Source organism: Sus scrofa, chromosome 2 (assembly GCF_054392235.1).
Source record: "Sus scrofa isolate SSC_HxYL_T2T_F1_AM1 chromosome 2, Sscrofa_HxYL_maternal_Yorkshire_Landrace_v2.0, whole genome shotgun sequence".
NCBI classification, from domain to species: Eukaryota; Metazoa; Chordata; class Mammalia; order Artiodactyla; family Suidae; genus Sus; species Sus scrofa.
The window spans coordinates 10,850,397-10,878,337 of NC_139384.1; the positions used below are offsets into that span (position 1 = coordinate 10,850,397).

The window sequence follows — 27,941 nt, forward strand, 5'->3', positions numbered from 1 at the left end:
AGCAGAGAGCTGGACAGAAGCCGAGCCTGGAGAGAGAGGATCCGGGAGGGGCGGCGGGGGAGGCAGTCCGCGGATGAGCAGGAGGTGGAAGAGACAGCGGGGCCAGGGCGAGCCTAGGGAGCACCCTGCGGGAGGACCCTTCTCCCCGGAGTGCCAGCCAGGTGTCACCAGGGAAGGAGACAACGATTAAGAAAAGGCGATCAACTAACCGGGGAAACCCACAGGAAAGGAGGGGGAGGGCAGAGAAGTGGACAGAGGAAGGATGGGGGGGGGGGCGTGAGGACGGGGTTTAGGAGGAAGAGTTAGGGGTGGGAGGAGAGGAGAGAAGAAAGGCGAGATTTAGGGAGCGGGAGGTAGAATCTGGGTAGCAACCCAGGCCCGAGGGGGTGAGGAAGACAGGGAGAGGGCACCGGGGAGCAGAGGGAGAAAGGGAGAAGAAGGGGGACCAAACGGTGTGAGAAAGGAGGGCGTCCAGTTTAGGGGGGAGGGCGGAAGTCTTGGGAGTGAGGGTCCCAGAAGCACAGCGGGGGCCCAGGATGCCCCGGCTGGGCGCCCCGGGGGAGCCCCGCCAGTCCGGGGAGCGCCGGCCGCTGCTGGCGCGCAGGCCGCGGGGACCCCGACGGGGGTGGCAGGCGGCGGCAGCCGCCGTGTTGCTGGTGGAGATGCTGGAGCGCGCCGCCTTCTTCGGCGTCGCGGGCAACCTCGTGCTCTATCTGAACAGCGAGTTCTACTGGGCGGGCGAGCAGGCATCCCGGGCCGCGCTCGTCTTCCTGGGCGCCTCCTACGTGCTTGCGCCCGTCGGCGGCTGGCTGGCCGACGTGTACCTGGGCCGCCACCGCGCCATCACACTCAGCCTGTTCCTCTATCTGACCGCCACCGGCCTGCTGGCCGCCACCACCTTCCCCGACGGCCGCAGCTCCTTCTGCGGAGAGATGCCCGCCTTGCCGCTGGGGCCCTCCTGCCCCTCGCCCGGCTGCCAGCACACCTCGCCCACCCCCTACTGCGCGCCCACCCTCTACGCGGTGCTGCTGCTCCTCGCCCTGGCCGCCAGCTCAGTCAGGAGCAACCTCACTTCTTTCGGTGCCGACCAGGTGAGTGGTGGCGGGAGGGCCCGCCCAGAGCGGGAAGCCAGAGGAGGGCAGAGGGCAAGCCATGGGGACCCGGGAGTCAGGAGGGTTTGGCTGTCAGCGTGACCTCCTATAAACCACTTCCCCTCTCAGGGCCCAGTTTCCCTATTTGAAAGAAGATGGGGTGTCTGTGTGCGTGTGTTCACTAACGACAATAAGAATGGCAAAAATATTCCCGTTGTGGCTCAGCGGGTTAAGAACCCCACTGAGGTTCTGGGTTTGGTCCCTGGCCTCACTCAGTGCATTAAGGATCTGGCATTGCCCTGAGTTGTGGCATAGGTCACAGGGATAGCCGATCTGGCAGTTGCTGTGGCTGTGGTGTAGGCCCGCTGCTGCAGCTCCGATTGGACCCCTAGCCTGGGAACTTACATGTGCCGCAGATGCGGCCATAAAAAGCAAAAAAAAAAAAAAAAAAAAAAGAATGGCAACAATAGTGATTACCAAAATTGGCCTTCTTTAGCTGTGTGCCACTTTTTAGCCCTTTTCATCCTCTGAACTACCTAAGAGGTAGGTAATTATATTATGTCCATTTTACAGATGAGGGCACTAAAGTTTCAGGCCATTCGTCAGGCCTCATAGAGAGCAGGTCAAAGAGCAGGGTAAGGGTAGCTGGACCTCAGGCCCCACCATGAGCCCCATCTCGTATGTTATAGGGATCTGAGAGCGAGGGTGGGAGCAAGCCTCTTCCTGCCAGCTGTGCCAGAGGCTGAGTCAGGCTGATTTATGCAGATCTCAGCTCTGCCACTCACCAGCCAGGGGCACTTGAGCCAACACTTTAGCTTCTAGGTCTTTCTCTATCCCCTTTGGACAGAGCACAGCACCTAGAAGAAATTCAATAAATAGTTTACTAAATGAATGAGTAAATACCTAACCACATGGCTGTATTTTGATAGCTCTGCTCAGTGGGATATTAGGCAGTAATTTAAAAAAATGTAACATGATTTTTTAAAAAAACACATACAGCGTTAATGAGCAAAAGCAGTGCAGAATCCCCTGCAGAATATGATTACAGCCGTGTGAAAAGACCAGGTGTCAGTGAAAGAGGGGAACTGGAAAAATTGTAATAGTCATGTGATCAGGCCACGGGACTAGTTGCACTTTTCCCCTAATTGTGTTTTTAAATGTTCTTTAACTGAGTGTATTACAATCAGAAAGGGGACTTTTTTTTTTTTTTTTTAAAGAATCTTTGCATCCAGCTAGCATCCTCAGTCCGGCATCCAGCACAATCTCCAGTGCCCTTGCCAAGGAGTTACTCATTCATCCTGTTTGGATTCCTTTGACGATGGGGGACTCACTATCCCCAGGATAGCCCTGTCCCTTTCTCAGCCACCACTGACTTTCCTTCAGACCAGGAGACCTCCCAATATCTGCCATTGGGAATCGCTCATCTTCCCTTAATTCTGCTCTTTCACAGACATCCCGCCCCATCCCCAGGCACCTTTAATCTGTGACCTTGACCCCACTGACTTCCAGAGGGCCTCAGCCACCTATTGCCTCCCATCTCCGTCCCCCTGCTCATTATGGTGGCAGAATTCGTCTCTCAGAGGCTAAGTCCCTAGGCAGAGCCTCTGGTGGCATCAACGGTGACAATGGCCCCCATGCATTCTCCCATTTTCTGAGCATGGACCTTGGCTGGGGCTGGGCCAAGCTAGAAGGCTGTTCTAGGGCCTGATCCTTAGAACAGTTCGGAAACATTCAAATGATTTGCAGCAGAGATGGACATCATTGGATTTGAATTCTTTAAAAATGGCCCTGGGAGTTTCCTGGTGGCCTAGCAGTTAAGGATCTGGTGTGGTCACTGCTGTGGCACAGATCACTGCTGCATAGGTTCGATGCCTGGCCTGGGAACTGCCGCATGTCACGAGCACAGCAAAAAATAAAAATAAAAAATAAAAAAGCTCTGGCTACAGTGTAGAGAGTGGACGGGGGTTACAAGTGTGGGCACACCAGAGCAATGAGGAGGCTGCCGCAGAATTCAGGGAGGGCAGTCAGATGGGGGGGGAACACGTGGGTGGGAGGAATTGGCACCATCTGGCAGACAGCTCTACCCAGGAACTGAGTGTTTTACACACTTACTGATTTCAGAAAGGGGCGTCCATCATTCTCGACAAAGTGCCTGCTCATTTTGGGAGAATTCATTTATATCCTGAATGGACGGCCTGCTCGTCCCCTTAAAGTTGCAGTTGTCATATTCATTTACATCCAATTAATAAATGGAGTGGCTGCTCCTATTGGGACTTATTCAATTTTCTGCCTGAGCGTCTACAGCAAGGATTCGCAGTAAGAGGACAGTCCCTCCCTCCCCATCACCAAGAGGACCCCTCTCAATCTCCAAGGGGATGCAGTTTTAAACGCATCTAACTTTCCATTTGGAAAAGGAACAAAATACCTCCTTACCTTTTCTCAACGCAACTACAGAAATTAAAGTGTGACGCAAATCTTCCTAGCTAATGTACCTCTGGGTGGAAGGAAAGCCATGGAGTCTGCAATTTGAGGAGTCAGGGTGATGGGATACAGAGTCATTTATCCAGAGAAGTGACCTCCAGACCTCACTGCTCTGTCAAAGTGCAGCTGCCTGGGCCCTGCCTGAGTCGGAATCTAGGACCAGAGTCTAAGAGAGGTACAGGCAGCCAGTTCAGTTCATCCAAGCCAGCAGACCGGAAGGGGGCCTGGGGCCTGGCTGTTGCAGATTGATCCAAATCCTGGGTAAAGGTTGTCAGCCCTTCTGCCCTTGCTGGGGGGCCTGCATTTTTTTTTTTTTAACTAGGCCAGAACCCCCTCTTTGAGCTGTGTCCAGAACCACTTTTGTTCTTCCAAATTATGCCAACTTTGTTTAACTGGGAGGCAGGTGGGGGTGGGAGCACAATAGAAAATGCCATTTGTGTCTCCAAACTGTAGAGGAAATTCTCAATTAAACTTCTAACTATTCTTTCAGTAACATACACAATCACATTTAATCATGTGGAAGAGACCTGAGATCTTTACTGGCTTCTTTTCTGCTGATGAAGGTGATGCATACCGTAAGACTACTCAGAGACAAAGGGATACATCAGCTAGAAATGAACAAAATGGCATCCGAGACATCTGTTGTGTGCATTACTTAGTGACAATAAAAAAAAGCAGCGTGTGTCAAGAGCATGAAGAAACAGCTGTGCCAAGATGTCCTGATCATTAGCAAGTTGACTCCCAACAGAAGGGTTCATTGGCTTATTCAACAAATATTATTGAGCATCTATTTAGTGATCAGAATTAGGAAAGTGCCAGAAGGCCCAACCACTGACCCAAGAAGTGTCTCTGTGGGACGGGGGATAGAGACACAGAGAGTATGTCATGTCAGGCTGCCCCCACACCTCTTTGGCTCTCACTCTCACCCCTGCTTGGCAGGTGATGGATCTTGGTCGCCATGCCAGCCGCCGCTTCTTCAACTGGTTTTACTGGAGCATCAATGTGGGTGCTGTGCTGTCGCTGCTGGTAGTGGCCTTTATCCAACAGAACATCAACTTCCGGTGGGGCGACGGCATCATCGTGGGCTGTGCCGGGCTGGCCTTCTTCATCTTCCTCTTTGCCACTCCCAGCTTCATCACCAAGCCCCCCACAGGCAGCCAAGTGTCCTCCATGCTCAAGCTTGCTCTCCAAAACTGCTGTCCCCGGCTGTGGCACAGACGCTCTGCCAGGTAACGAGGGGCATCTGGGTGAAGAAGCCACCAGCCTGGAGAAGCACTGGGGCTCTTTGGGGAAGGCACGGTCCAGTGTAAAGATGTTCTGGGAGTTCCCTGGTGGCCTAGGGGTTAAGGATTCAGTGTTGTCACGGCTGTGGCTCGGGTTCCATCCCTGGCCTGGGAATTTCCATACGCTGTAGGCGTGACCAAAAAATAAATAAACAAATGAGGTGTCAAACAAAGACGTGCTGAATCCTCTTCAGGGGAGCCCTTTATGATGACCATCTGTCCAGTGGGCTGCCCACTATGACTGAGGATGGCCGTGGAGGTCAAGGGGGTGGCGGTGGTATGGGCAGTGGCTTAACTACAGAAAGGACGAGGACGTTAATGGTTTTGACAGTGACGGTGGTGATAAGATAAAGGTGGTGGTGGTATCAGCGACAATGAGGACAAATGCTGGGAACGGTGATGACAGCGGCAGTAGAGGTGGTGATTATGGAGATGATGGCACCAGTGAAGGTTCTACACTGCCTTGATGTTAAGTATAAGAAAGTCTGAGAATGGCGTTCCCGTCGTGGCGCAGTGGTTCATGAGTCCGACTAGGAACCATGAGGTTTCGGGTTCGATCCCTGGCCTTGCTCAGTGGGTTAAGAATCCGGCGTTGCTGTGAGCGGTGATATAGGTTGCAGACGCAGCTCAGATCCTACATTGCGGTGGTTCTGGCGTAGGCTGGCAGCTACAGCTCCTCCATATGCTGCAGGAGCAGCCCTAGAAAAGACAAAAAAAAAAGAAAGTCTAAGAAGTTGGCCAAACCAGCTCTTTGCCATTGGCTGGCATCCAAGGGAGGCAGTGCACAGTGGCTTCCTTTTGTTCCTCTCTTTCTTGTTAATCGACTCCTTATGCTAAGCAAACCCATCTCCAGACCTTGGCCCTAGCTGGAGCACTAGGATCCAGGTAGATGGAGAACACATAGGATGTGCTTCCCTCCAACCTGCTGCATTGCTGTAGGGTTTTGTTTTAATCCGTTGCTGCCTAACAAACCACCTTAGAACTTAGGGGCTTAAGCACCCATCTGTTTTGGCCTCTCAAAATCCTGTGGGTAACTGGGATCATCTGGGCAACTCTGCTTCTGGCACTATCACTGGGGGCTGCCAGCATTTGGGGACTTGAAAGGGCTAGAATATCCAAGATGGGTCCCTCCCTCGCTGGCAGTCGATGTTAGCTGTCAATGAGGGCTCGTGTGGCCTTGCCCCCAGGTGGCTAGGGTTGCTCCCAGCAACATGTCTGGTGGGGGGGAGGGCAGAGGAGGGAGCCTTCCAAGATGGATTTTTTTTTTTTTAAAGGCTGCACCCATGTCATATGGAAGTTCCCGGGCTGGGGATTGAACCTGCACCTGTGCCGCAACCTGAGCCACTGTAGTCAGATTCTTAACCCACTTCCTCACAGCAGGAACTCCAAGTGAAAATGTGCCAAAAGGCAGGAAGTGGAAGCTACTTGTTGCTTTAAGGCCTTTTGGAGGTTTGGAATCCCAGAGTCTCATTCCTTCTTCAGTCTGCTGGGCAGCACAGTCATAGGCCAGCCCAGATTCAAGGGCAGGGCAGAGAAACTCCACCTGTTTGTGGAGAAGCAGCAGCAGCACAAACTGGAGCCGGGGGAAGCCGATGGTGGCTGTCTCTAGAAGAAACCACACTGGTATCATCCCTTTTGGAATCTCAAAGGATGAGGCAAGGCTTTGGGGCAAGAAGGGAATAGAAGCCTCTCAGGACAAAGGGCAAAGGGCACAAGGTCAAGGTTGATCTTGCCTGTCTCCTAATAATGCTCCCTCCACCCATAGGTCGCTATTCCTTGTTCTGCATGGAGAGGGCTATCGTGTTGCCTGTTGAGGAGGCTGAACTTAGAAACCGCACTGGGGGGACCTGGCCTTCTTAAATTGTGACAGCCTCTTTCTCTGAGTCAGGCGTGGGCTGGGGCTTCCCTGGTTCCCATGGCTACTTGACACCACAAGCCAAAAAGTCCCCCAAGACTTTGCTCACCACAGCCCCCGGTCTTACTTCCCCCGGGACCCAAGAGACCACAGCTCTAGGGTGAAATATGTGTTGACACCACCTTTGCTACAGAGATGCTAGTGATAGATTGACAGGGCCAGTGCCAGCACTGGAAATATAATAGCGATGGTAATGAAAACTCATGGAGAGGATGGCTCTGGTGACAGGGATCCCCTGACTCCTGGTGATGGTAGGGATGCTGGCATTGGTGATGATGGCAGGGATGGCAAACGTGATGCTAATGGGGGAGTGAAGGAGACCAGAGCGGTGGTTTTAGAGATGGTGGTGGTGATAGGGGACTGGGATTAAAGTAGGGGATGATGATGGAGGTGAGATGGTGGCCGTGGTGGTGGTGGTGGTGACAACGATAGCTGCCGTTTAATCTGCTGCCTCTGTGGCCCCTCAGAGACCCTCCAGATGCCCAGCTGCTGCCTGACCAGAGGTCTCACCAGCCTGGCCCTTCCCCCCAAGAGGACGTGGCCAACTTCCAGGTGCTGGTGAAAATCTTGCCCGTCATGGTGACCTTGGTGCCCTACTGGATGGTATACTTTCAGGTCAGCACCCCTGCTCCCCTGGCCCCTCACTAGTCTCATTTCTCACCATAGATGCCTAAGGTGCACAGAAAGGGGGCAGGGCATGAAGAAGGGGAGGGGCTTATAAAGGGAACAGCTGCCCCCTGAGCCGCTGGGGTGGGGCCTGGCGCAAAGCTGTCCCAATAGTTTCTCCCCTTGGGTGGCTGGGCATGCGAAGCTCTGGAGATGGGGCTGAGGTCCAGTGACTGAATATGTCACCCCTCCTCTCTCCCAGCCTCAGTTTCCCCCTTAGACTGGAGGCCTTAACAGCACTGCAGCTTTCAGATTCTTCAGTTTGGCCATGGAGGCCCAGAGAAGGTGTGTTAGTTGCCCAAGGCCCCACAGCAAGTTTGGAGCAAGCTCAGTGCCTCAAATGCTTTGCAACAGCGGCTCCCCACCCTGGCTATGCCTCAGAATCTGCGGAGCTTTTAAAAAATAAATATTCCTAGGGGTTCCCATTGTGGCTCAGTGATATTGATCCCGACTGGTATCGATGAGGACGCAGGTTCAATCCCTGGCCTTGCTTAGTGGATTAAAGATCCGGCTGCCATGAGCTACAGTGTAGGTCACAGACGCCACTTAGATTCTGGCGTTGCTGTGGCTATGGTATTGGCCGGCAGCTGCAGCTCCGATTCGACCCCTGGCCTGTGAACTTCCATATGCCACAGGTTCAGCCCTAACATGCCCTCAAAAATATATACAGATTCCCAGGTCCCACCCCAGACCACTGAAAGAGCATTGCTGGGGAGGTTTCTGGGGTGATAAACTCAGTCTAGGTTGAGAACCACTGCTCCCCTGACCCCGATCCCCAGGGGAAGATCACTGAGGCGTAAGTGTGGGGGGCTGTGTGTGGGGGGGGCAGCAGCCTAGCCCCAGCCTCTAATTCCCATACTACAAGGTCGTTGCCTCCCACACCCCCTTTGTAGGAGCCCTGTTTCAGGTTGCAGAAGATGGGGGTTACTCAGGGCCAGCCTGCTGCTTGAGGGTGGCACAGAGGCAGAGGTTGTCCGTGATGGAACAGGGTGGAGGTGGGCCAGATCATGTGCCCATGGCTGACCCCCAGTCATACCAGTTGTTAGAATACTGACATCCTTCCATTCCAGTTGGGAAACAGCTGCTGCCGTGAGCAACCCAATTGCCCTCCCCTGCCCTGGGCCCTGCTTTGGGATTCATCATCAGCCCTTATAGCAACTAACAGAGTAATGGTGGCATTGGTGATGATGTGTGGTGTGGTGGGGGCGGGGGCAGGAGCCTGCACCTGCGGCTGTGTCCAGGTCCATGCTGGTGATCAGTGACTATGCAGTCCCCAGATGTGTCAACCTGTGGGGTACAGCTTGGCCTCAGTGTCAAATGAGAGCTCCCCGTGGGGACAGCCCTGTCATTATCATCCCAATGTCAACAAACATTTATCCATGCCTACTCTGCGCCCAGCTGGCCCTGGAGACACGAATCTGAGCCAGACCAGCTGGGCCCAGGCTCTGGAATAAAGCTGCACGCACGGTCCTCAGGCCTGGGAGTGGAGCAAAGGGAGCTCCCGAGGAGGGAGGAGGGTGGGAAGGTCACTTTCCCCTGAGGCTGGGAGAGGGGACAGCGGCCCCCCACCCTGTGTGCCTGCAAAGGAATGCCTGCCGTGGAGCTGGGAGCATCATGAAGTGGAGGCAAGGCAGCTGGTGGGCTTGGTTCCAGCCTCATCTCCGTGTCCCTTGGCAGATGCAGTCCACGTACGTCCTGCAAGGTCTTCACCTCCAGATCCCCAACATCTTCCCAGACTGCCCTGGCAACAGCTCTGTGGCTCTGAATGCTCAGTGTGGCAGCTACAAGGTGAGAGACACCCCCGCGCCAGGTTAGGCTGTGGGCTTCCTCTGAGAAAAGGAGGAAACGAAGCTGCTGCCACACGCCTGCCCCCCAGTGGAGTGGCAGGGCTGAGGACACAGGAAACGCACCTGGAGGCCCAGACATCCCGTAGCAAAACTCAGCTCCTTGAAAGATTTCAGGGCAGCTCCCATCCACTGCAGTTCTGAAGCAGGCCTCCCTGCCCACTTGGCACTAGGCTCTCAGGTCAGGCATACACAGGTCCCTCCTCAACTCTGCCTCCCTCCCTCCCTCTCTGCCTCCCTCTCTGGGACCCCTGGATGTCTGGACCTCTGCCGTTCACCAGGACTTTCCCAACCAGTTCTTTGGCATTTCAGAGACTCTTAAAATCAAAGATCTTCAGAGCTGGCAGGTAAATGACACATTTGCCACAAGACCTCCTTTCCGTTCCCATGGCAGACATCACTAATCAATCATGGCATTCTTTACTGCTGAGTCCATGGAAGTTCCGGGCAGCCACTACCAGTCGATAGAAGTGAGAGGAAACTATTTGCCATCCCACTCTAATCTGTCCCCTGGTTACACAACTGAGGAGTGTGCATTCTGGAGAGGGGAATGGACTGACTCTGGGTGACCCAGGGACAGACTGGGTGGAGTCCAGATCTTTTGACTCCAGCCCAGAACTCCTGCTCTGCTAGCCTGCCTCTCTTGGTTCTTTCCTGCCCAGATCCCAGAAGCCTGGCTCCTTCTGGCCAACGTCGTGGTTTTGCTGATTCTAGTGCCTGTGAAGGACCACCTGCTGGACCCTTTACTGCTGCGGTGCAAGCTGCTTCCCTCGACTCTGCAGAAGATGGCACTGGGGATGTTCTTTGGTTTCATGTCTGTCATTGTAGCAGGTATGTGGCCTGAGTGAAGGGTCTTGGGAAGGGGGCTGGCCTTGTCTGGGGCTCGGCATAGGCAAGTTCTATCGTGGGTTGATGCTGAAGCCCTGGGCCTGGGCCAAGTACACCCCCCACCCGTGGGTGCCAGTCTTGGATTTGCAGAAATCATGAGCTGAAAGAGATCCTCCTCCTTAATTCCAGCCTTACCTCATTTTGACAGATAAGGAAACTCGGGCCGAGAGAGGAAAAAATGATTTTCCCTAGTGGGATGTAAGATCCCTGAAGGCAGGGGATTTTTTTTTTTCTTATTTTACTCACTGCTATGAAAGATGCATGTGGGCGTTCAATAAATGTGTTGAAATGCATTTTCCAAAGACACACGGCCACTTAGTGGTTTAGGGACTTTTTCATAAAAAGTATTTATTATTTATTATCTTCCTTCTTCCACTTCAAAGGGATTTGAAACCACTTATAAGAAAGAGTTCTGGGGAGTTCCCATTGTGGCTCAGTGGTAATGAACCCGACTAGTATCCATGAGGATGAGCGTTTGATCCTTGGCCCTGCTCAGTGGGTTAAGGATCCGGTGTTGCCATGAGCTGTGGCATAGCCTGACACCTGCAGCTCCGATTTGACTCCTTGCCTGGAATTTCCACATGCCATGAATGCAGCCCACTGTCCCCCACCCTGAAAAAAAAGAAAGGGCTCTTGTAAAGAATCCTTGCATGACCACTGCACAAACCTCAGCCCCTTTCACTTTGTGACTTCATGATCCTTAAGTTACTTAGAGTCTCTGAGTTTCATCTTTAAATTGGGGAGTAATTCATTCAGACCCTGTGCAGGGCCCAGGCTCTACCTCACGGAATGTGGTCTAGCAGGAGTATTGTGAGGATTAAACAAGATGAAGGTGGTAAAATACTCGGCACCGTGCCTGGATCACAAGTTGGCGCCAGAGGAATTAAAGCTTAATAAAGGAGTTCCCGTGTGGCTAGGTGGGTTATGGATTGGTATTGCCACTGCAGTGGTTTGGGTCACTGCTGTGGTGTGGGTTTGATCCCTGGCCCCGGGGGGGACTTCCACATGCCATGGCTGCAGGCAAAAAAACAAAACAAAAGCCAACTGCCCCCCCACCAAAAAAAGCTCAATAAACAGTATCATGTTGCAAGGATGAAAATCAAGAATCTAAACTAGGAGTTCCCGTCGTGGCACAGTGGTTCACGAATCTGACTAGGAACCATGAGGTTGCGGGTTCGATTCCTGGCCGTGCTCAGCGGGTTAAGGATCCAGTGTTGCCGTGAGCTGTGCTATAGGTTGCAGACATGGCTCGGATCCCATGTTGCTGTGGCTCTGGCGTAGGCCGGTGGCTGCAGCTCCGATTTGACCCCTAGCCTGGGAACCTCCATATGCCATGCGAGCAGCCCTAGAAAAGGCAAAAAGACAAAAAAAAAAAAAAAGAATCTAAACTAGATTCTTTTTCAGCTAGGTGTTTTAATGCATTTTGTCCTATTTTGTCCTTATAATAATCCTGGGATTTTTTTATTCCTACTTCTTGCAATATGGTCACTGGGTCCCAGAGAAATTAAGTGATTGGCCCAAGGTCACACAGGTAGCCAGAACTGGAACCCAAATCACCTAATTCCACATCCAGTATTCATTCAACTAGAGCACAGCTGTGTCCTAGGCAATGAAGGAAAAGAAAATAAACTTGGAAGCCAGGTTAGAAAGCCTACTGTAACACTTGATGCTCCAGCAGAGGAGTCATGTGATATCATGGAAATGAGACCAGCTTTGAAACAAGACATGCTGGGGCCCAAATCCAGTCCTAACTACTTACCAGTTGTGTAACTTGGGGCTGGTTGCTTAACCTACACTTCTTCTCATTTGCTCTTGCATATTAAATGCTTAGCCCATCAAAAGCTCTCAATTTAATGAGAGCTGTTATTGTTTTTGAGTGCAAAAACGAGGTCTGAGCTTCCCAGCAGCCAAAGCAAAAAGGGAAGAATTGGAAGGCCTGTATTCTTTTCCTTACCTGCTGCCTAGTCAATCACTGGCTACTTAATGAACACCCATTACATGCCAAGCTCTGTCATGGGCTAAGCTGCCTACAGTGGGCCTGACTGTGGTGACCCCTCTCCCCTACCAGGAGTCCTGGAGATGGAGCGTTTAGAGTACATTGGTCACAACCAGACGGTGTCCCAGAAGATCGGACAGAACAAGTACTATGCAGCACCACTGTCCATCTGGTGGCAGACCCCTCAGTACCTGCTCATCGGGATCAGTGAGATTTTTGCCAGCATCCCAGGTACCCCGGACCCCTTCCCTGTTCGCACACTGGTGATGGGCTCTGCCTGATGGTGCCTTGAAGTCAGAGGTCTCATGGCACAGCTTCTGGAACTTGTCTGCATGGAGGAAGGCACGGTTTTCTGAATGGGGCTGCATTCGCTCAATGGGGGCTTGTCCGCACTGGTCTGTGCCAGGCACTGAGATTTGGCAGTGAACAAGACAGCTCCTAGACCAACTTCCCCCACAGTCCCCTTGGTGCCATGTCCCCCACCCTCTGTGTCTTTGCAATTGCTGTTTCCTCTGCCTCAGATTGGAAGGGAACTCCCATTTCCCCTTCAAGTCCCCAGCTAAATGCCATCCTCTCCAAGGCCCCTGGGCAGAGGAGACCCTCTCTGTCTTCCCTTCATTCATGTGGCCCAGGGCAGAGGAAAGAGAGAAGGGAGCAGATGTTGGGAGGTTTCTGAGGTGGAATCCCAAGGATCTGGTGATGATGCTGAAGGTGGGGAGAAGGGGTAGGGGAGAGAGAGGGTGAAACCAGGCCTGGCTCTGTGCTGCCATCCCTGAAATGGGAGCTCCAGGAGGAAGAGCAGTGGGGGAGAATCTGAGTGAAGATGTTCAGACAGGGGGGATGAGCAGGGCAGAGGCAAGGGGTTGCTGGTACATGGGGGTCATAGCAGTTATCCAGGGGAAGCCCCGAGGGAGGGCTGGCAGGGGTAGGGTGAGGGCTGTGACCCTTCGGGCTGGGGTCTGAGCCCATTCTCTGCTCCTCCACCGGTCCCTTGGGTCATCCTTCCTCCTTCTCTGCAGGCCTGGAGTTTGCATACTCAGAGGCCCCGCGCTCCATGCAGGGCGCCATGATGGGCATCTTCTTCTGCCTATCCGGGGTGGGCTCACTTTTGGGCTCCGGCCTGGTGGCACTATTGTCACTGCCAGGAGGCTGGCTGCACTGCCCTGAGGATTTCGGTGAGTAGAGGGGCCTCCCTGGGAATGGGACATGAGGTGGAGGGAGGCTTGGAAAGGGGGTGGCTTTGACCCCAGGCAGAAGGAAATGGCATGCTAGGCTCTGGGGACTGGGGTTCTGGAGCAAACTGGGCCCATTGCCCACAGCCTGGCCTCCCCTCCTTGGGCCTCCTTTATGCTCACTGTCAAAAAGGAATCAGGGGAGTTCTTGCTGTGGCACAACGGGATCAGCGGCATCTTAGGAGCATTTGACACAGGTTCGATCCCCAGCCAGGCACAGTGGGTTAAGGATCCAGCATTGCCACAGCCGTGGCTTAGGTTGCAACCAGGGCTCTGATCTGAGCCCTGGCCCAGGAACTCCATATACCGCGGGGTGGGCATAAAAGGGAAAAAAGTGAACTAAGCACACCAACAAAAGTCCTTCTTGCTTCTGGAACTCTGCCATTTTGGCTGAAGGGTCACCTTTCTCGGTGGTACTTACGTTTTAAGCACCCGAAAGAACACACAGCTAACAGGGCATTGTAGACGCTACTGGAGACATCCAGATGCTACAGAGCCATCTGCCTGCTGTTTTCAGAGCCTGCCCACTGCTCACTGGGGCTTCAGCTGCCAGTCTCAGGGGAGCCCTGCCCTGGCCCAAATAACAACCCCTCCTTTTCCCCAGGGAACATCAACAAATGCCGGCTAGACCTCTACTTCTTCCTGCTGGCTGGCATTCAGGCTGCCGCGGCCATCCTGTTCATCGGCATCGCTGGGCGCTATGAGAAGGTGACCCAGGGCCCAGCCTCCCAAAGCTGACCCAGGAGGGACAGTGGCTAAACAGCCCCACCTCCGCCCCCTTGCCTCTCTCCACCCCCCAACTCAGACAGCGGCAATCACAGCTGAGGTTTCCTTCTCAGTTTATTCTGTACCCAGCATTAGGATGAAATGGTTCTCACAAATAAGGGCCACATGAGCCCTTCCTCGCGACCATGGTCCATGGCAAAGGGCAGGGCAGAGGGGGGCCTGGGTGGGAGTCCTTGTGAGGGACCAGGCAGGGGACTCGGATTCACAAGCACCAGAGGATGAGCAGGAGGCTGCCCCAGGCTGGAGGCCAACAGCGGCCCACAGCGCCAGGCCAGGGGGAGGGTCAGGAGCTGCCCCGGATCCTTTCCATGTAGCTGCGCAGCTCCTCAGGGTCCTTCAGTCCCATGTCCTCGCACACCCAGCGGATGTCCTCCTCGCCCGCCACCAGGATGGACTGCACCGCAGGGGCCCCCACGGGCTCCTCGGGCAGCTGGGCTGGGGGTGCTGGCGCAAACGTCACAAACTCCACACGCCTCCGCCGCCCCCCAGCTTCCTTCCTGGTCAAAGTGCTTGAGGAGCTGGGGGTGCCCTCTGCAGGGGCCTGGGCCTGGGCCAGGGTCAGGGCCTCCCCTCCTCCCCCACTCTCGCAGGGGCAGCCCCCCTCCCCCTTGGGCAAGCCAGGAGACTGGCGGTCCAGCTGGCGGCTCAGTTCCTCCTGGTCAGTGCCCAGCCAGACCCAGTTGTGGGGCTGGGGGGAGGCGGGGTCGGCGGCACTGTCGGGAGGCTCCTTGCGCTGGTAGCGCAGCACGAAGACCACGCCATTGACCAGGAAGATGAGGATGGCCAGACAGAAGATGCCCAGCAGGGCGTACATGCCCAGTTCTAGGTCGGTGACCCGCTGAGGGGCGGGGACCATCTCCTCCTCTTCCTCCTCCTCCCTAGTTTCTGCCTCCTCCTTCCCCACCTCCTCCTCTGCCCGCTCAAACTTACTCCTCACATCCCCGCCGCCCCCGACACTGCCTGCCCACCGTCGTTCGCCACCCATGCTGGCCTCCGGGGCTGGTGAGCTCCGAGATGGGCTGGAAGGGAGGGCAGGGGCCGGGGTGGGAGCAGGGGGCAGCCCTAGCCAGGCGGTGCCAGAGGCCAGGGGCACACGGTGGCGGCCCCGGCGGCAGGGCTCAGGTGGGTGCAGAGCCACGTGCAAGGGCAGCCCCTCAGCGCCTGCCCCACTCACCACCACCCCAAAATGGGCACCCTGCTCCTCGGCTGGCAGCACGGCACCGGGCTCCTCGGCTGAGACGGACAGTCCCAGGTCACGGTGGTCGTAGAGCTCAGCGGGGGCCAGGGTGTGGTCAGAAAAGGACAGCCATAGCGAAAGGGCCACCTCCTGTGGGGCACACAGACACGGGCAGAGACATGCGAGGGCACGCACGCATGCACACAGACCACTCCCACAGAGAGAGGCCACACGGAGGAGGAAGAGACCAGAGAGAAAACAGACACAAGCAGAGGGACAAACACAGGGAGAGAGGGGACATGCGTCAATCACCTGTCTGCCACTCAGCCCCGGGTCTGAGTCATTGGGAGGGTTCTCAGAGCCATCTAACAACCTCCCACTGCCACACTCCAGCCAGCCACTGCTTGATCACCTCCAGCCGCAGAGAGCTCACTACCTTACAGGGAGTCAGTCCTCATTCTGAAAACCCTAAGGTGAAGGGTGGAGGTACCGCCCATCTCCCAGTTACCAGCCCCCAGCTGGAGACGTTGACTTTATGCCCCTGGCCCCCAGCTGTCACCTGCTTTGGGGCCGGAAAGGCTGACACTGCCCAACTCGTGGCTGTGACCTCCCCAGGGTGGGCAGTACCCCGGCTCAGGGCCAGTGAGATGCCCATCACTGGCTGCACCCGCAACTCCAGCACGGAGACCTTGTCATCTGTCACTGCCAGCGCCTGCTCCCCCAGGATGGAGTCAGACAGCGGGGAGCGCACCTGAGGGTGAGATGGAGCTGGAAGTAGGCGGCCACATATGCAGACAGCCCCTCCCCCTGAGAACCCAGCATCCCTACAAAGGGAACTGGTCTGTGCTCCCAGCATCTGTTCAGACTCCTTTCCCACCCTTTGCACCCCACCCACATACCTGGACCCACACCTTGGAGAGTTTCCTCCTCTCAAGACCTGCCCCCCTCCGACATAGCCCACTCCCGCCCTTCATACTTTGTGGACTTCCCCCATTTCACGGGCTGCCCTATTCTCACCCAGTCCCCCACTGGGCTCATACCGCCCTTCCAACACTCTTCACACTTGACACGTGAACATTCTGGGGGTCATTTACAACCTTTTCAGGGCTTCTGCTCACCTCGATGGAGGTGACACCAGGCTCCCGGCCCACCAGAACGCGGCCTCCCTCCAGCGAAGCTACGCGCGGGTCCTGCACGCGGGCGTGCGGCGCCACGAGGTGGGACACGTCCAGCAGCCAGTCAGGGCCCAGCAGGTGGGTGAGGCGGCGGCCGCCGTCCAGCGGGTGGGCCGCGAAGGGAACAAGAAAGCGCACGCCGGCGCGCTGGTACTGCAGGCGGCAACTGCGAGCGCGGCGCTCGGCTTCGTCCGCCCCGATCGCCTCAGGCTCCTGCGCCCTGGGGTGAAGGGCGGCCCAGGGGCGGGGCTTCAACGCGGGCTCCGCCCTCCGCCGGCCCTGGGCCCCGCCCACAGGAGATGCCTGCCTCCCCTAGGGCGCACGTACTTCAAGCTCCGCCCACAACCACACCTCTGTGGTCAGGCCCTTCCACCTGCAGGGCTCCGCGGCCCAATCCCGTTCCTGATTGGTGCCTGTGCCCATCCATCAGGCCGCTCTTGCCCGCCTCTGGCTCCTAATTGGAACTCTGGTTATGCTGGAGGCGAGGATACACTTTGGCAGAACGCGAGGCCTCCCTCTCTGCGAGGTCAGGGAGTCCGGAATTCGGAGGCCTGAGGCCACCTCACCCATGGGCTCTGGTAGGATCCCCTCAATATTTACTGAGCTGGCTACCATGTTAGGCTTTGAGGACACAGCAGTGAACAGACAAAACCACCGCCTTGGAGGATCATGTGGTCTATTCGAAAGTGATAGGTAGTACGGAGAAATGAGGCAGGGAAGGAGGGGAATGCAGGGCAGCAATCACCAACAGTGCTCAGAGGCTGGGTGCCAGGCAGGCATCGGTGAAAGGAACCGCAGGCAACGGGGCAGTTTTTCAGACCCCAGCTGGGGCTTGTGGCTTGTGTTCCCTGCACCCTCTCTCAGTCCCACAACGACTTCGCCAAGGCCAGCCAGCTTCCCCAGGGCTCCACTCACCCTTCCGCTGGGCCGGGTACCCTCCAGCCTCGGACCTGCTCGAGGGTGGTGTCAGTCAGCTCGATGCGCAGGGGCAGCAGCGGGGCCCACACAGTCAGCCGCAGCGCAGCCCGCAGCCGGCGCCACCAGAAATCCACCCGCACTCCCCGAGCGCCCCGGCTCTCCTGGCCAGCCACAAACACAGCGTCACAGGCCTCGGACACCTGGGAGAGGGGAGAGGGCAGGGGGTGGGCATAGCCAGGGCAGACAGATGTGGACCTGAGGGCAGCTCTGGCCCCATGCCATAAGGAGATAGAACTGAAATCATTCTGTATTTTACTGTAATGCATGTCCTTCGATTAAGAATATTTCCGCAGAGTTCCCCTCGTGGCTCAGCAGAAACGAATCTGACTAGTACCCATGAGGACACAGGTTCGATCCCTGGCCTCGCTCAGTGGGTTAAGGATCCAGAGAAGCCGTGAGCTGTGGTGTAGGTCACAGACGCCGCTCTAGTCCCACATTGCTATGGCTGTGGCATAGCCTGGCGGCTACAGCTCCAATTTGACCCCTAGCCTGGGAACTTCCATATGCCACAGATATCCTAAAAAGCCAAAAAAAAAAAAAATATATATATATATATATATATATATATATATATATACACAAACACACATATATACACACATATATATACATATATATATACACACACACATATATATACACACACATATATATATATTTCCCCGTGCCGCCAAGATCCACTCCCGCTGGGAGAAACCCACCCTTCCCTGAGTTCTGCTGGGGAAACTGGCTGTCTGCATACAACAAAATCTTTCTCCTGGCAGAAAAGAGTTTGGATCCCCAACTCTGGTTCCTCATTAGTGATGGCCTCTGGCTTTGGGGCTGGAGCTACCAGCTACAAGTGGGTAGGCAGAGACTGGGGGCAAGGCAGACCTACCCACGGAGAACCCTCAGGTAGGAACCACTTATACAGAGACCAAGTGTAGACATTGTTTGCAAAAGACACCTCCACTCAGGCAGCTAGGATTTAGGAAATGCAGGCTCCAGGCTTCCCCTTTTAGAACTTCAAAATGGGGAAAATTTCCCTGCCCCCTCCTCCACTTTTTTAATCTCATGGGTCATTACAAGGCTCCAATGATTACAGATGCCATTATTTTTTATCATTCTATAACTATTGTATTGTTGTTATAACAGCGGTGGCCACCATTGTTTCAGCTCCTGTTCTCTGCTGGATACTGTTTTAGAGTGCTTTTAATTCTTACAACACCCCTAAAGTAAATTCCCATTTTAAAGCTTAGGAAACTGAGGCTCAGAGAGGGTAAGAGACTTGTCTACAATCACACAGCCAGCTGATAACAAAGATGGGTTTCAAATGAACACTTTCCCACCCCAAAGTACATGCTCTTAACTCTCCCACACCAGTTGATTCGCCAATGCAATAATAAACTTGAAAGTGCCTGAGTTGGGGGCTAGGGGGTTACACAGCTTCCACTTGACTCTGAAGAGAAGCAGTAGGAACAAAAGCTGTGGTTCCCCTTGTGAGGTTACTAGTGTCAAGAAGAAGCTGGTCTTGGAGTTCTCTTGTGGCGCAGTAGGTTAAGGATTAGGCACAGTCACTGCAGTGGCTCAGGATGCTGCTATGGCGCGAGTTCAATGCCTGGCCCAGGAGTTTCCACATGCTGCGGGTGCAGCCAAGAAGCTGTCCTCTCGGGGACAGGAAGGAGGAAGGTTGTGTGTGCATCACGCACGCACGAATGCAAATGTGCCACTCACCTGCAGGACCTGTGTGTTGGCAGACTCACAGCCAATGTGCTCTGTCACTTCCACCAGAGCTCCGCCGCTGTCCACAGTGACAAGGCGCACGGGGATGCGACGTGGCACTCCAGTCAAGGGCGCTGTGTTCACCAGCTCTTCGGCCTAGGGGTGCAGCAGGAGCTCAGCCCCAAGCTCCTCACCTCACTTGGCCCCCAGCCTGGCTGGGAAGACCTGGGGACCCCTTACCTTGGCCAGTGGGATGAGGGCTCTTATATCCCGCTCCGACACCAGGATCTCCCACACCATTTTGTCCTTCTCTGCTTCGGGGGCCTGGCCTGGGTACTCCAGCTGCCATGTGACAGGGCGAGTGACCGCCACACCCCCGCTAGTGCCATTCTCCACCAAAAAGTCCACCCACAGGAACTCGGACAGTTCCAGGGGGCTGCTGGCCAGAAGAGAGAGAATCTGAGTGCTTGCTAGTGGCCCGGCACTGTTACGAGCACTTCCTGTATTCAGGAGGTAGGGTCTTAGGACTATCCCCATTGTACAGATGAGGAAACTGAGGTATGGAGGTTATATAACACACCCAAGGTCACACAGTGAAAAGTGGCAGGGCTGGGACTAAACCCAAGCATCCTGGCTTCAGAGCCCAAGTTCTCATTGCTCTTCGCCTCTGCGAGATCCACACAGTCATTTGACCGTCCCCTCCAAGGCCCCCTCCACTGGGACGTCTGCCTTCCAGAGCCATCAGGGTGACATAAAGCACTGATGTCAATTTCTGCCAAGGAGGAAGATTCCTTTCCAAGCTCCAGAACTGGTTCTCAACTCCCTGAATAATACATAACCTCACGGCCTCCTTTGATGAAGCACCTACTGTGTGCTAGGAACTGGCTTAGATGCTTGTCATGTGGTATCTTATTTTCACAAACCCTAAGGGATGCATCATTAACCCCATTTCACGAGGAAACAAGCTCTGCTGCAAGTTAACTGGCTCGCCTAAGGTATTTATGCCTTAAGTGTCAGACGCAGGATTCAAACAGAGGCTACCAAGCCCACAGCCTTGACTGAGACTCAGAGCATGAATAAGAAGAGTTCATAAGTGTTAAGAATGGCAACTGGGGAGTTCCCGTTGTGGCTCAGTGGTAATGAACCTGATTGGTATCCAGGGGGACGCAGGTTAGATCCCTGGCCTCGCTTAGTGGATGAAGGATCCAGCCTTGCCATGAGCTGGGGTGTATGTCACAGACATGTCTCGGATCTGGCATTGCTGTGGCTGTGGTGTAGGCTGGCAGCTGCCGCTCCGATTCAACCCCTAGCCTGGGAACCTCCATATGCCGCATGTACAGCCCTAAAAAGCAACAAACAAACAAAAACTGCAATTGGGCTTTGGGGGGAATATTAATGGCCCAGAAAAAGGGACTTATTTGTTGGTGGGACGTGGGGTAGTGGCTGTGAGGTCTGTGACCAGGTGGCCAGAATAGGTTGCCATCACCTGGAATCAGAGTGACTGTCCCTGGCACATGCCTGGGGACAGATAAATGGTAGCTGAATGAACGAAAGCTATATCTGCTTTGTGCTGCCTCCTTGAAGGAGTCTGCTCTTGTGCCTGCCTACGTGGGAATATGGAGGCAGCGTGGCAGCCCCCTCCCCTCGGGCCCCCTAGCACTCCAGGACCACCCTGCCCTGCTCTGCCCCTCAGGGAAGGCAAGTACCCACCTGGAGTCTGGCCCCGCGGGGCTGGCCCGGTGGCAAGTGATGAGGGTGGTATGGTGCTTGGAGCCCTTGAAGCGGTCCATCTTGGCAGTCCAGAGGGTGGGCTGGGCCAGGCGGGCAGCTGTCACATGCAGCCCCTTCTTCACCTTGATCCTGGGGGAGCAGACACGGATCCAGTTTGTCAGGGGCGGGGGTGGGGGAGCAGGTTGCTGAAGTGTGGGCTGGGTTGGGAGAGGAAGGCAAGGGGGCTCTGGTCTGAATCTCCTCCTCACCATCTTCCGACCCAGAAGGACCCCCATCTCAATGCAGGTCGTGCCACACAGCTGTCCCTCACTCAAAGATCTCTTATGACTCCCCGCTGCCCACAAGGTCAAGTCTTAGCGTGGCATTCAAGGCTCTCCAGGGTCTGGTCCAGTTCCTTCTTCGGCCCTGACATCTCTCCAGGCACTCACTCTTAGCTTCAGCGACACCCAAAGTACACGACAACTATGCCCTTTGTGCCTCTAAGCCTTGGCTCAACCTGTGCCATCAGCCTGGTCTGGCCTTCCTTTCTGCACCTGCTCATTCTTCAAGTCTCCAGCAACTCAGATACCATTCCCTTCAGAAAGCTTTCCCTGTGGCAGGATGAATCTCCCCTTCCTCCACCCCCTACACCGAGCCCCCGCAGCTCTTCGTATATAAGCCGGTCTGTGCCCATCCAGCCCTCTTCCCTGCCACCAGGGGGCCCTTCATGCCAGAGGGGGACTGGGTCTTACTCATCTCTGAAGCTCCAGAGTGGAGACACAGGGCTTGGCATGTTTAAGTGTCTAGGAAAGATCTGATGATGATGCGAGTGAGCATAGAAGGGTGTGAGCAGCAGGAGATGGGACAAGTCCCTTAGAGACACAGGGACAGGACACATACAGACCCAGTTATGGGATAGGCAAGGCACACTCTTCAAATCTTTGGCAGTAAGGTTGGGGTAGGGGGCTGTTCAGGGAGGGGGGACTTCCTGCAGAAAGGGACTTGAAAAGGAGGGCCTTGACGAAGGGAAGGACCAGCTCTGTCCAAAGGCTAGGGACCTGTGGTGACGGTGGCAAGCAGAAGATACAGATGAATGAAACTGGGGCAAATACCTCTCCCAGGGCATCAGAACATTAACCACCCCCAGGCACTGCACTTTCCGGTTTCTAAGCCTCTCCCGTTGTTCCTCCTCCCTGGAGCCGTGGCTGTCCTGTGAGCAACGTCAGTCCCACGACAAAGGACTCTCAATTAAGTGCTAGAGGGTAGGGAGCTTCCTACTTCTTTTTTTTTTTTTTTTGTCTTTTTTGTCTTTTTGTTTTTGTTGTTGTTGTTGTTATTGTTGCTATTTCTTGGGCCACTCCCGCGGCATATGGAGGTTCCCAGGCTAGGGGTTGAATCGGAGCTGTAGCCACCGGCCTACGCCAGAGCCACAGTAACGCGGGATCCGAGCCGCGTCTGCAACCTACACCACAGCTCACGGCAACGCCGGATCGTTAACCCACTGAGCAAGGGCAGGGACCGAACCCGCAACCTCATGGTTCTTAGTCGGATTCGTTAACCACTGCGCCATGACGGGAACTCCCGGGAGCTTCCTACTTCTGATTCCAAGTTCAGGGCTGCACCCAATCGCCGGGGCCTGCCGGCTGCCAGGGCAATCCCAACACTTGGCCTGGACAGGGGTTGTTGGGCCTATGTTCTGCGGAGGTCAAGGATGCTAGCAAGGACTCCAGGAGGCGGAGACCCTTGCCCAGTCTTCAAGCAGATCCCTGCCTCTGACCCACTCCCAGGGGCCCGATGCTCACCTCAGGGTCAGGACGCTGGCTGTGAAGTTGTGCCGAAGCAGGAGGGTGGCACTGAAGAGCTGGCCAGGCCTCACGGGCACGTCGGGCACCCGGAGTGTCACTGCCTCATCCAGGGGCACCTCTTGGTACTGTGGGGGATCTGCTGGGCGCAGCTCCACACTGCCCACGGGGAGGGCCTGCTCCTGGGGGTCTTCCTCCCTGCCAGGGTCACAGCCCCCAGGGCCCTCGGCTGCCGGCTCCAGTGTGTAGGCCAGCTCGGCTCGTGTGGCCGAGCCCTGGGAGAACCAGTGTGAGGGGAACTCCAGCTCCACCACGCAGGCACCCAGGGATGGCTGCAAGGACACAGGGACCATCCAAGGTTGGCTTGCTGGGGGAAGGGAGTCCTAGCAGCCAGGGCAGGAACCCTAGCACTGGGGGGGGCAGTTCATGAAAGCAGGGCCAGCATGGGCCAGAGACGCATCCCAGGTGACACAGCCAACTGGCGATGTGACTGGGTCTTAGCACACATTCACTGGCCAATCGTTTACCTTTGGGAACAGCCTCATTCCAAAGTGAGCCCAATGCCTCCCCCGTCATGCTCCAGGACCACCCTGATGACAACTCAGGCATCTCAGAAGCCCAAAGCCCGCAGAACCCTTCTCTCCAGGGGATTCTTGTGCCAGATCCCAAGAGTGGAAATTGCAATAATCAAAGGAAGACTAACATATTATAGACACTTGCTGATGGACTGCTGTTGTGCCAGGGATTGTGCTAAAAGCTATTCTTGCATCCATCTCAGGTGTTTTGTTTTGTTTTGTTTTGTTTTGTTTTGTTTTGTTTGCTTTTTCGGGCCGCACCTGTGGCATACGGAGGTTCCCAGGCTAAAGGTCGAATCGGAGCTCTAGCTGCTGGCCTATGCCACAGCCACAGCAACGCCAGATCCAAGCCATGTCTGCAACCTACAGTGCATCTCACAGCAACCCAGATCCTTAACCCACTGAGCAAGGCCAGGGATCGAACCTGTGTCCTCATGGATACTAGTAGATTCATTTCCGCTGAGCCACCAAGGGAACTCCATCTCAATTATTCTTTATGGCAACCTCACGTGAGGTGAGAATTGTCATTATCCCATTTTACTGATGAGAAAACTGAGTCTCAGGGAGCTTAAGTTACTTGCTCAAAGTCATGTACATTGGACTGAACTCTTTAACGGGCCCTAAATAACCATATCACAGGGCTCCATGAGAGCTAGCAGAGCAGGAATGCAGTCAGACAGTCCGTGACCCCCCCCCCAAAACTTCCCAGGAGTGGTGAGACCTCTCTTGCGTACTCTGAGACCATCTTCTGGCTGGCACAGCAGCAGGGCCATCCCAGGGGACGCCCTCCCACTCACCTGGAATCGGCAGGCTCGGTGAGCAGTGCCTGCGGGGTGTGTGGCATGGAGTCGGGCACAAGGTAGGCTGCCAGGCCCCGGCGGCCAATCCTGCCCTTTGAAGTGGAAGAGGACGCGGGCGTGGGGTTCTGCTGGAGTCACGGCTGCTTCCACTGACACGGCCCGCACATCCCATGGGACTGGCCGTCGGTGTGGTTCAATGACCCGAGGAGGGACCACCTGGAGGAAGAAGGGGATTGGGCGGGTGCGGGTGCTCGATAAAGCAGTTGCTGGGGAGAAGCAAGCTCTGGGAAGACAGGGTGCCAGGCTTCCAATTCCAGGCTGGCAGGAGAGGGCCTTTATGGGCCTCCTTTTCCCCCTCTGGAAAACGGGGAGCAAAGCAAGGGCTGGGGAAGGGCCCTGAGAGACCCCCGCCTCCCCCGACAGCAGACCTCAGCCTGTGTCCCGTTAGCCCAGGAGACTCTGGCAGCCCCTCCTTACCTGCTGAGTGGCGAAGGGTGGGTAGGAAGCCCGGAGAAGTGGCTGGGCCCTGGGCCAGGGCTGCAGGAGCAGAAAGGTCTCAGATCGGGAGCTCAGAGAGGAGTTGGCAGGTGGGTATTGGCCCACTTGCTGCACACGGAAGTGCTCGGGGGCATCCAGGAGCTCCAGGGCTGCAGGCAGGTAGACTGGGTCCAGGGAGTCCTGGTCACAGTCCACTGAAGAGGATGAAGGGGGTTTTAGGAGTTCCCTGGTGGCTCAGCGGGTTAAGGACCTGGCATTGTCACTACTGCAGTTTGGGTCGCTGCTGTGACGCAGGTTTGATCCCTGGCCTGGGAACTTCCAGCCTCGGGTGAGGCCAAGTAAGAGAGAGAAGGGGTAGAGATAGTTAGTGGGCAGGAGCTGAATTTAACTTTGTCCTGCGGCATAGCAGTGGTGGCAATGGAGGGAGAAAAGGGTGATAAATATCCCCTCCTTCCAGGATGTGGGAGGAGTTGCCCCATTTCACTGATGAGGTAACTGAGGCCAGGATTTGAAACTACATCCAGGACTGACTGCCAGCTTCTGAGTCATGCATTCTTCCGCCTTCCACAGACCCAGGCCTCCCTCCCTCTAGCAGAACCTTCTCAGGATCCCCTCCTCCCCTATTCCTGCCCTCTTCCAACCTGCCTCTGACGTCAAAGCCTTTGTGGAGTACGGCTCTCCCCAGACAGGGTCTAAGTGGTAAAGGATGGTGACAGGGTGAGGTCTGTATAAGTAGAGACCCCTTCTCTGCCCCTGGTCCTCGGCCAGACATTTTGGGCATCCACCCTCCCTCCCACGGGGCATCATCACCATGGCAACCTCGCACTGGTTTCCCAAACTTGCTTCCTTCTACCCCACCCCACCCGGGGTTATTGGAGTGCAAGTCTAGGTTGGGGGAGGGAGGCAGAGAGTCAAAGAGGTCCACCATCAGAAGGGCAAAGGACCCTAAGACCATATAGAGTTTGTACCAACAGACTATTAATTAGCCCTAATAATCACAACATTAACAATCACTAACATAAATACACAGGCTACTATTTTATTCATTTATTTGTGTTTTTGTCTTTTTAGGGCTATCCATGGCATATGTTAGTTCCCAGGTTAGGGTTCGAATCGGAGCTGTAGCCACTGGCCTACACCACAGCCACAGCAACGCGGGATCCGAGCCGAGAGTCTGTGACCTACACCCCAGCCCACGGCAACGCCAGATCCTTAACCCACTGAGCGAGGCCAGGGATCGAACCCGCGTCCTCACGGATGCTAGTCGGGTTCATTAACCGCTGAGCCATGACGGGAACTCCTAGGCTACTATTTTAAACACTTGCATTAACTCTTCTGGGTTTTGTAATAGCTCTGAGAGCTAGATTCTATTACTATTAATCCTGTTTTCTGGTTGTAGAAAATGAAGCTGAGAACTTCAAGCACTTGCCTGGGGTCCCACAGCAGGAACGCGGTGGAGCTGGGAGTCAGAGCCCAGGCACCAACCACTACAGGACCCTGCTGTCCATCATGCCCCCTGTAGGCTTCACTAGACTGTGGGTCTCCCCTCTTCTGCTGGGTGGCACCTTCCTCCTTCAGGGCCAAAGAGGGAATGTCGCCTCCTTTTTAAGGAAGCCCTCCTTGATGGCTTGCCCTCCCACCAGTCCCCTCAGTCTTTTGCACCCCTGCTTGCCTCCTCTAAAGTAGTTAGTTATCTTCTGTGTGTCCAGCCTTGTCTTATGCATCCCGTTATCCCCATCCCTGGAGAGGATGTTCTGGGAGCCTGGAGACCTGCGTTTATGTCCTAATTCTGCCTCGATGAAGCTTGGCTCCGTCATTTAACATCTTGGAGCCTCAGTTTCCTCACCTGTGGGATGAGCATTTAGTGACCCCGAGCATTTGGTGACACCATGGATGGGGAGGGCTTTGTAAACTGTGGAGCACTGTCTGGAGGAGGGGTTAGGGCTGCTGCATAATGGATGAGACCAGGCTTTCCTGATCTCTCTGTGTAAAGGGTTATTAGGGCTCCTGCTGGGTCCCCTGGGGAGGGGAGCAGGTGGCTAAAAGCAGCCTTAGAGCCAGCTCGCTCTCAGACCCACTGCTGGGCTGGGGGCCTTGATGGTTTCAACCTCCTCCAAGACCCTCCCCACCGAGGAGCTTGTGGCTGAGAAGCTCTACCAGCCCCCAAGTGTAACAGGTGAGGGACCGTGGCTCCCTGGGGGCAGACCCTGGCTTCTGGTCCTCCTCCTGCTCCATTGCCTGGATAATTACAAGATGCTGTGCCGCCTGACTCCCACGGACTCCCATACCCAGAGCTCAGCCCTCTTGTGGGAACAAGGGGGGTAGAGAATGCCTCACTGTCCCCACTCTCGGTGGCGTCACCCACCTAAGCATCCTCAGCCCATGCCAAGGGCAGTCTGACTCCCAGCTCCGGGTACTCCTGCGCCTTCCTCCAGTGATCCCCATAAGTACTCAGGAAGGCACGGATGGGGCAATCCCTGGAGCCTCCAAGGTCAGAGAGCTCCCTGGGGGCAGGGGAGGCGGATCTCACAAGTCCTGGGCAAAGGGACTGCTCCCCTTCTGTGGGGGCTGGGATGATGGTTGGAGGGAAGAAGCTAGGAGCCACAGAGCTACAGCGCTCAGGATGGCAGATAGGAATTTGGTGCGTGCGGGGCAGGGGGCAGCCAGGTTAGGCGTCCCGGCTGGAGGGAAAGCTCGCGGAAGGAGAGGGGGACCCCACGCGGGTGGGAGGATGGCTGGGAGAGCTCCGGGACCCGGCTGATCCCGGGTCTTGGGTCAGGAAGGAGTTGCCGGGTTAGGCAAGTGAGGGAAGCAACAGAGACGCGTGGCTGTGGGCGAGAACCGGGGCTGAGACCTCGCCAACCCTCAGGGCACGATGCGGGGAGACCCCGCTCTGGGTTTCATCTGAAAACTCGCAGGCTCCCGGCTCCCCGGTATCCCTCGCGCCTGGCCTCAGCCGGGGCCCAGCGGCCCCTCGCCCCGCCCCGCCCCTCCCCTCCCGCTGACCTCTCACGACGTCCAGGGCGAGGGCCACCAGGAGGCAGAGCCAGGGGCCGCAGGGCCCCCGGGGAGCCGCTGCCGCGCGCCCGGCCATCCTGGCGCACATCCTTCCCACGGAGGCGGGGACTAGGCGGGCGGCTCAGGTGGCCGCTGTCCGCCCGGCATCTCCCGGCCCGACCCGGCCGACTGGGTCCGTTCCGCCGCCCGCCGGTCCGCCGGTCAGCCCGCCCCGTGGCTGCAGTTCCCAGACAATGGAGCGGGAGCAGGAGCAGGAGCTGGAGCAGGAGGGTGGGAGGGAGCGAGCGAACGCGGCAAACGGGCAGCCCCTCCGCCCCGTCGGGTC

At 55.7% G+C, this 27,941-nt stretch overlaps 2 protein-coding genes across 4 annotated transcripts; one reads left to right on the forward strand and one right to left on the reverse strand.

Annotated features, from left to right (window-relative positions):
• The first annotated feature begins 286 nt into the window (after window positions 1-286).
• SLC15A3 (solute carrier family 15 member 3) lies at window positions 287-14,305 on the forward strand. Its single transcript, XM_003122678.7, has 8 exons — window positions 287-1,091; window positions 4,512-4,801; window positions 7,238-7,385; window positions 9,114-9,224; window positions 9,943-10,111; window positions 12,237-12,395; window positions 13,184-13,339; window positions 14,001-14,305. Exons 1-8 carry the CDS (start codon window positions 537-539, stop codon window positions 14,132-14,134), a joined length of 1,722 nt encoding a protein of 573 aa, XP_003122726.3. The 5' UTR covers window positions 287-536; the 3' UTR covers window positions 14,135-14,305.
• On the reverse strand, window positions 14,219-27,919 carry TMEM132A (transmembrane protein 132A). 3 transcript variants are annotated; one of them, XM_085010043.1, is made up of 11 exons: window positions 27,605-27,919; window positions 24,578-24,792; window positions 24,098-24,316; window positions 22,726-23,057; window positions 20,924-21,073; window positions 19,454-19,649; window positions 19,226-19,369; window positions 17,450-17,652; window positions 16,478-16,754; window positions 15,919-16,110; window positions 14,219-15,509 (listed from the first exon to the last, which is right to left on the reverse strand). In XM_085010043.1, the coding sequence occupies exons 1-11, from the start codon at window positions 27,702-27,704 to the stop codon at window positions 14,466-14,468; spliced, it is 3,072 nt and encodes a 1,023-aa protein (XP_084866169.1). In that variant the 5' UTR covers window positions 27,705-27,919; the 3' UTR covers window positions 14,219-14,465. The 3 variants fall into 3 exon arrangements, with proteins under 3 accessions (XP_084866169.1, XP_005660897.3, XP_084866170.1); XM_005660840.4 differs by having other exon boundaries at window positions 19,454-19,652; XM_085010044.1 differs by lacking the exon at window positions 27,605-27,919 and adding an exon at window positions 25,229-25,658 and having other exon boundaries at window positions 19,454-19,652.
• Window positions 27,920-27,941: the final 22 nt, after the last annotated feature.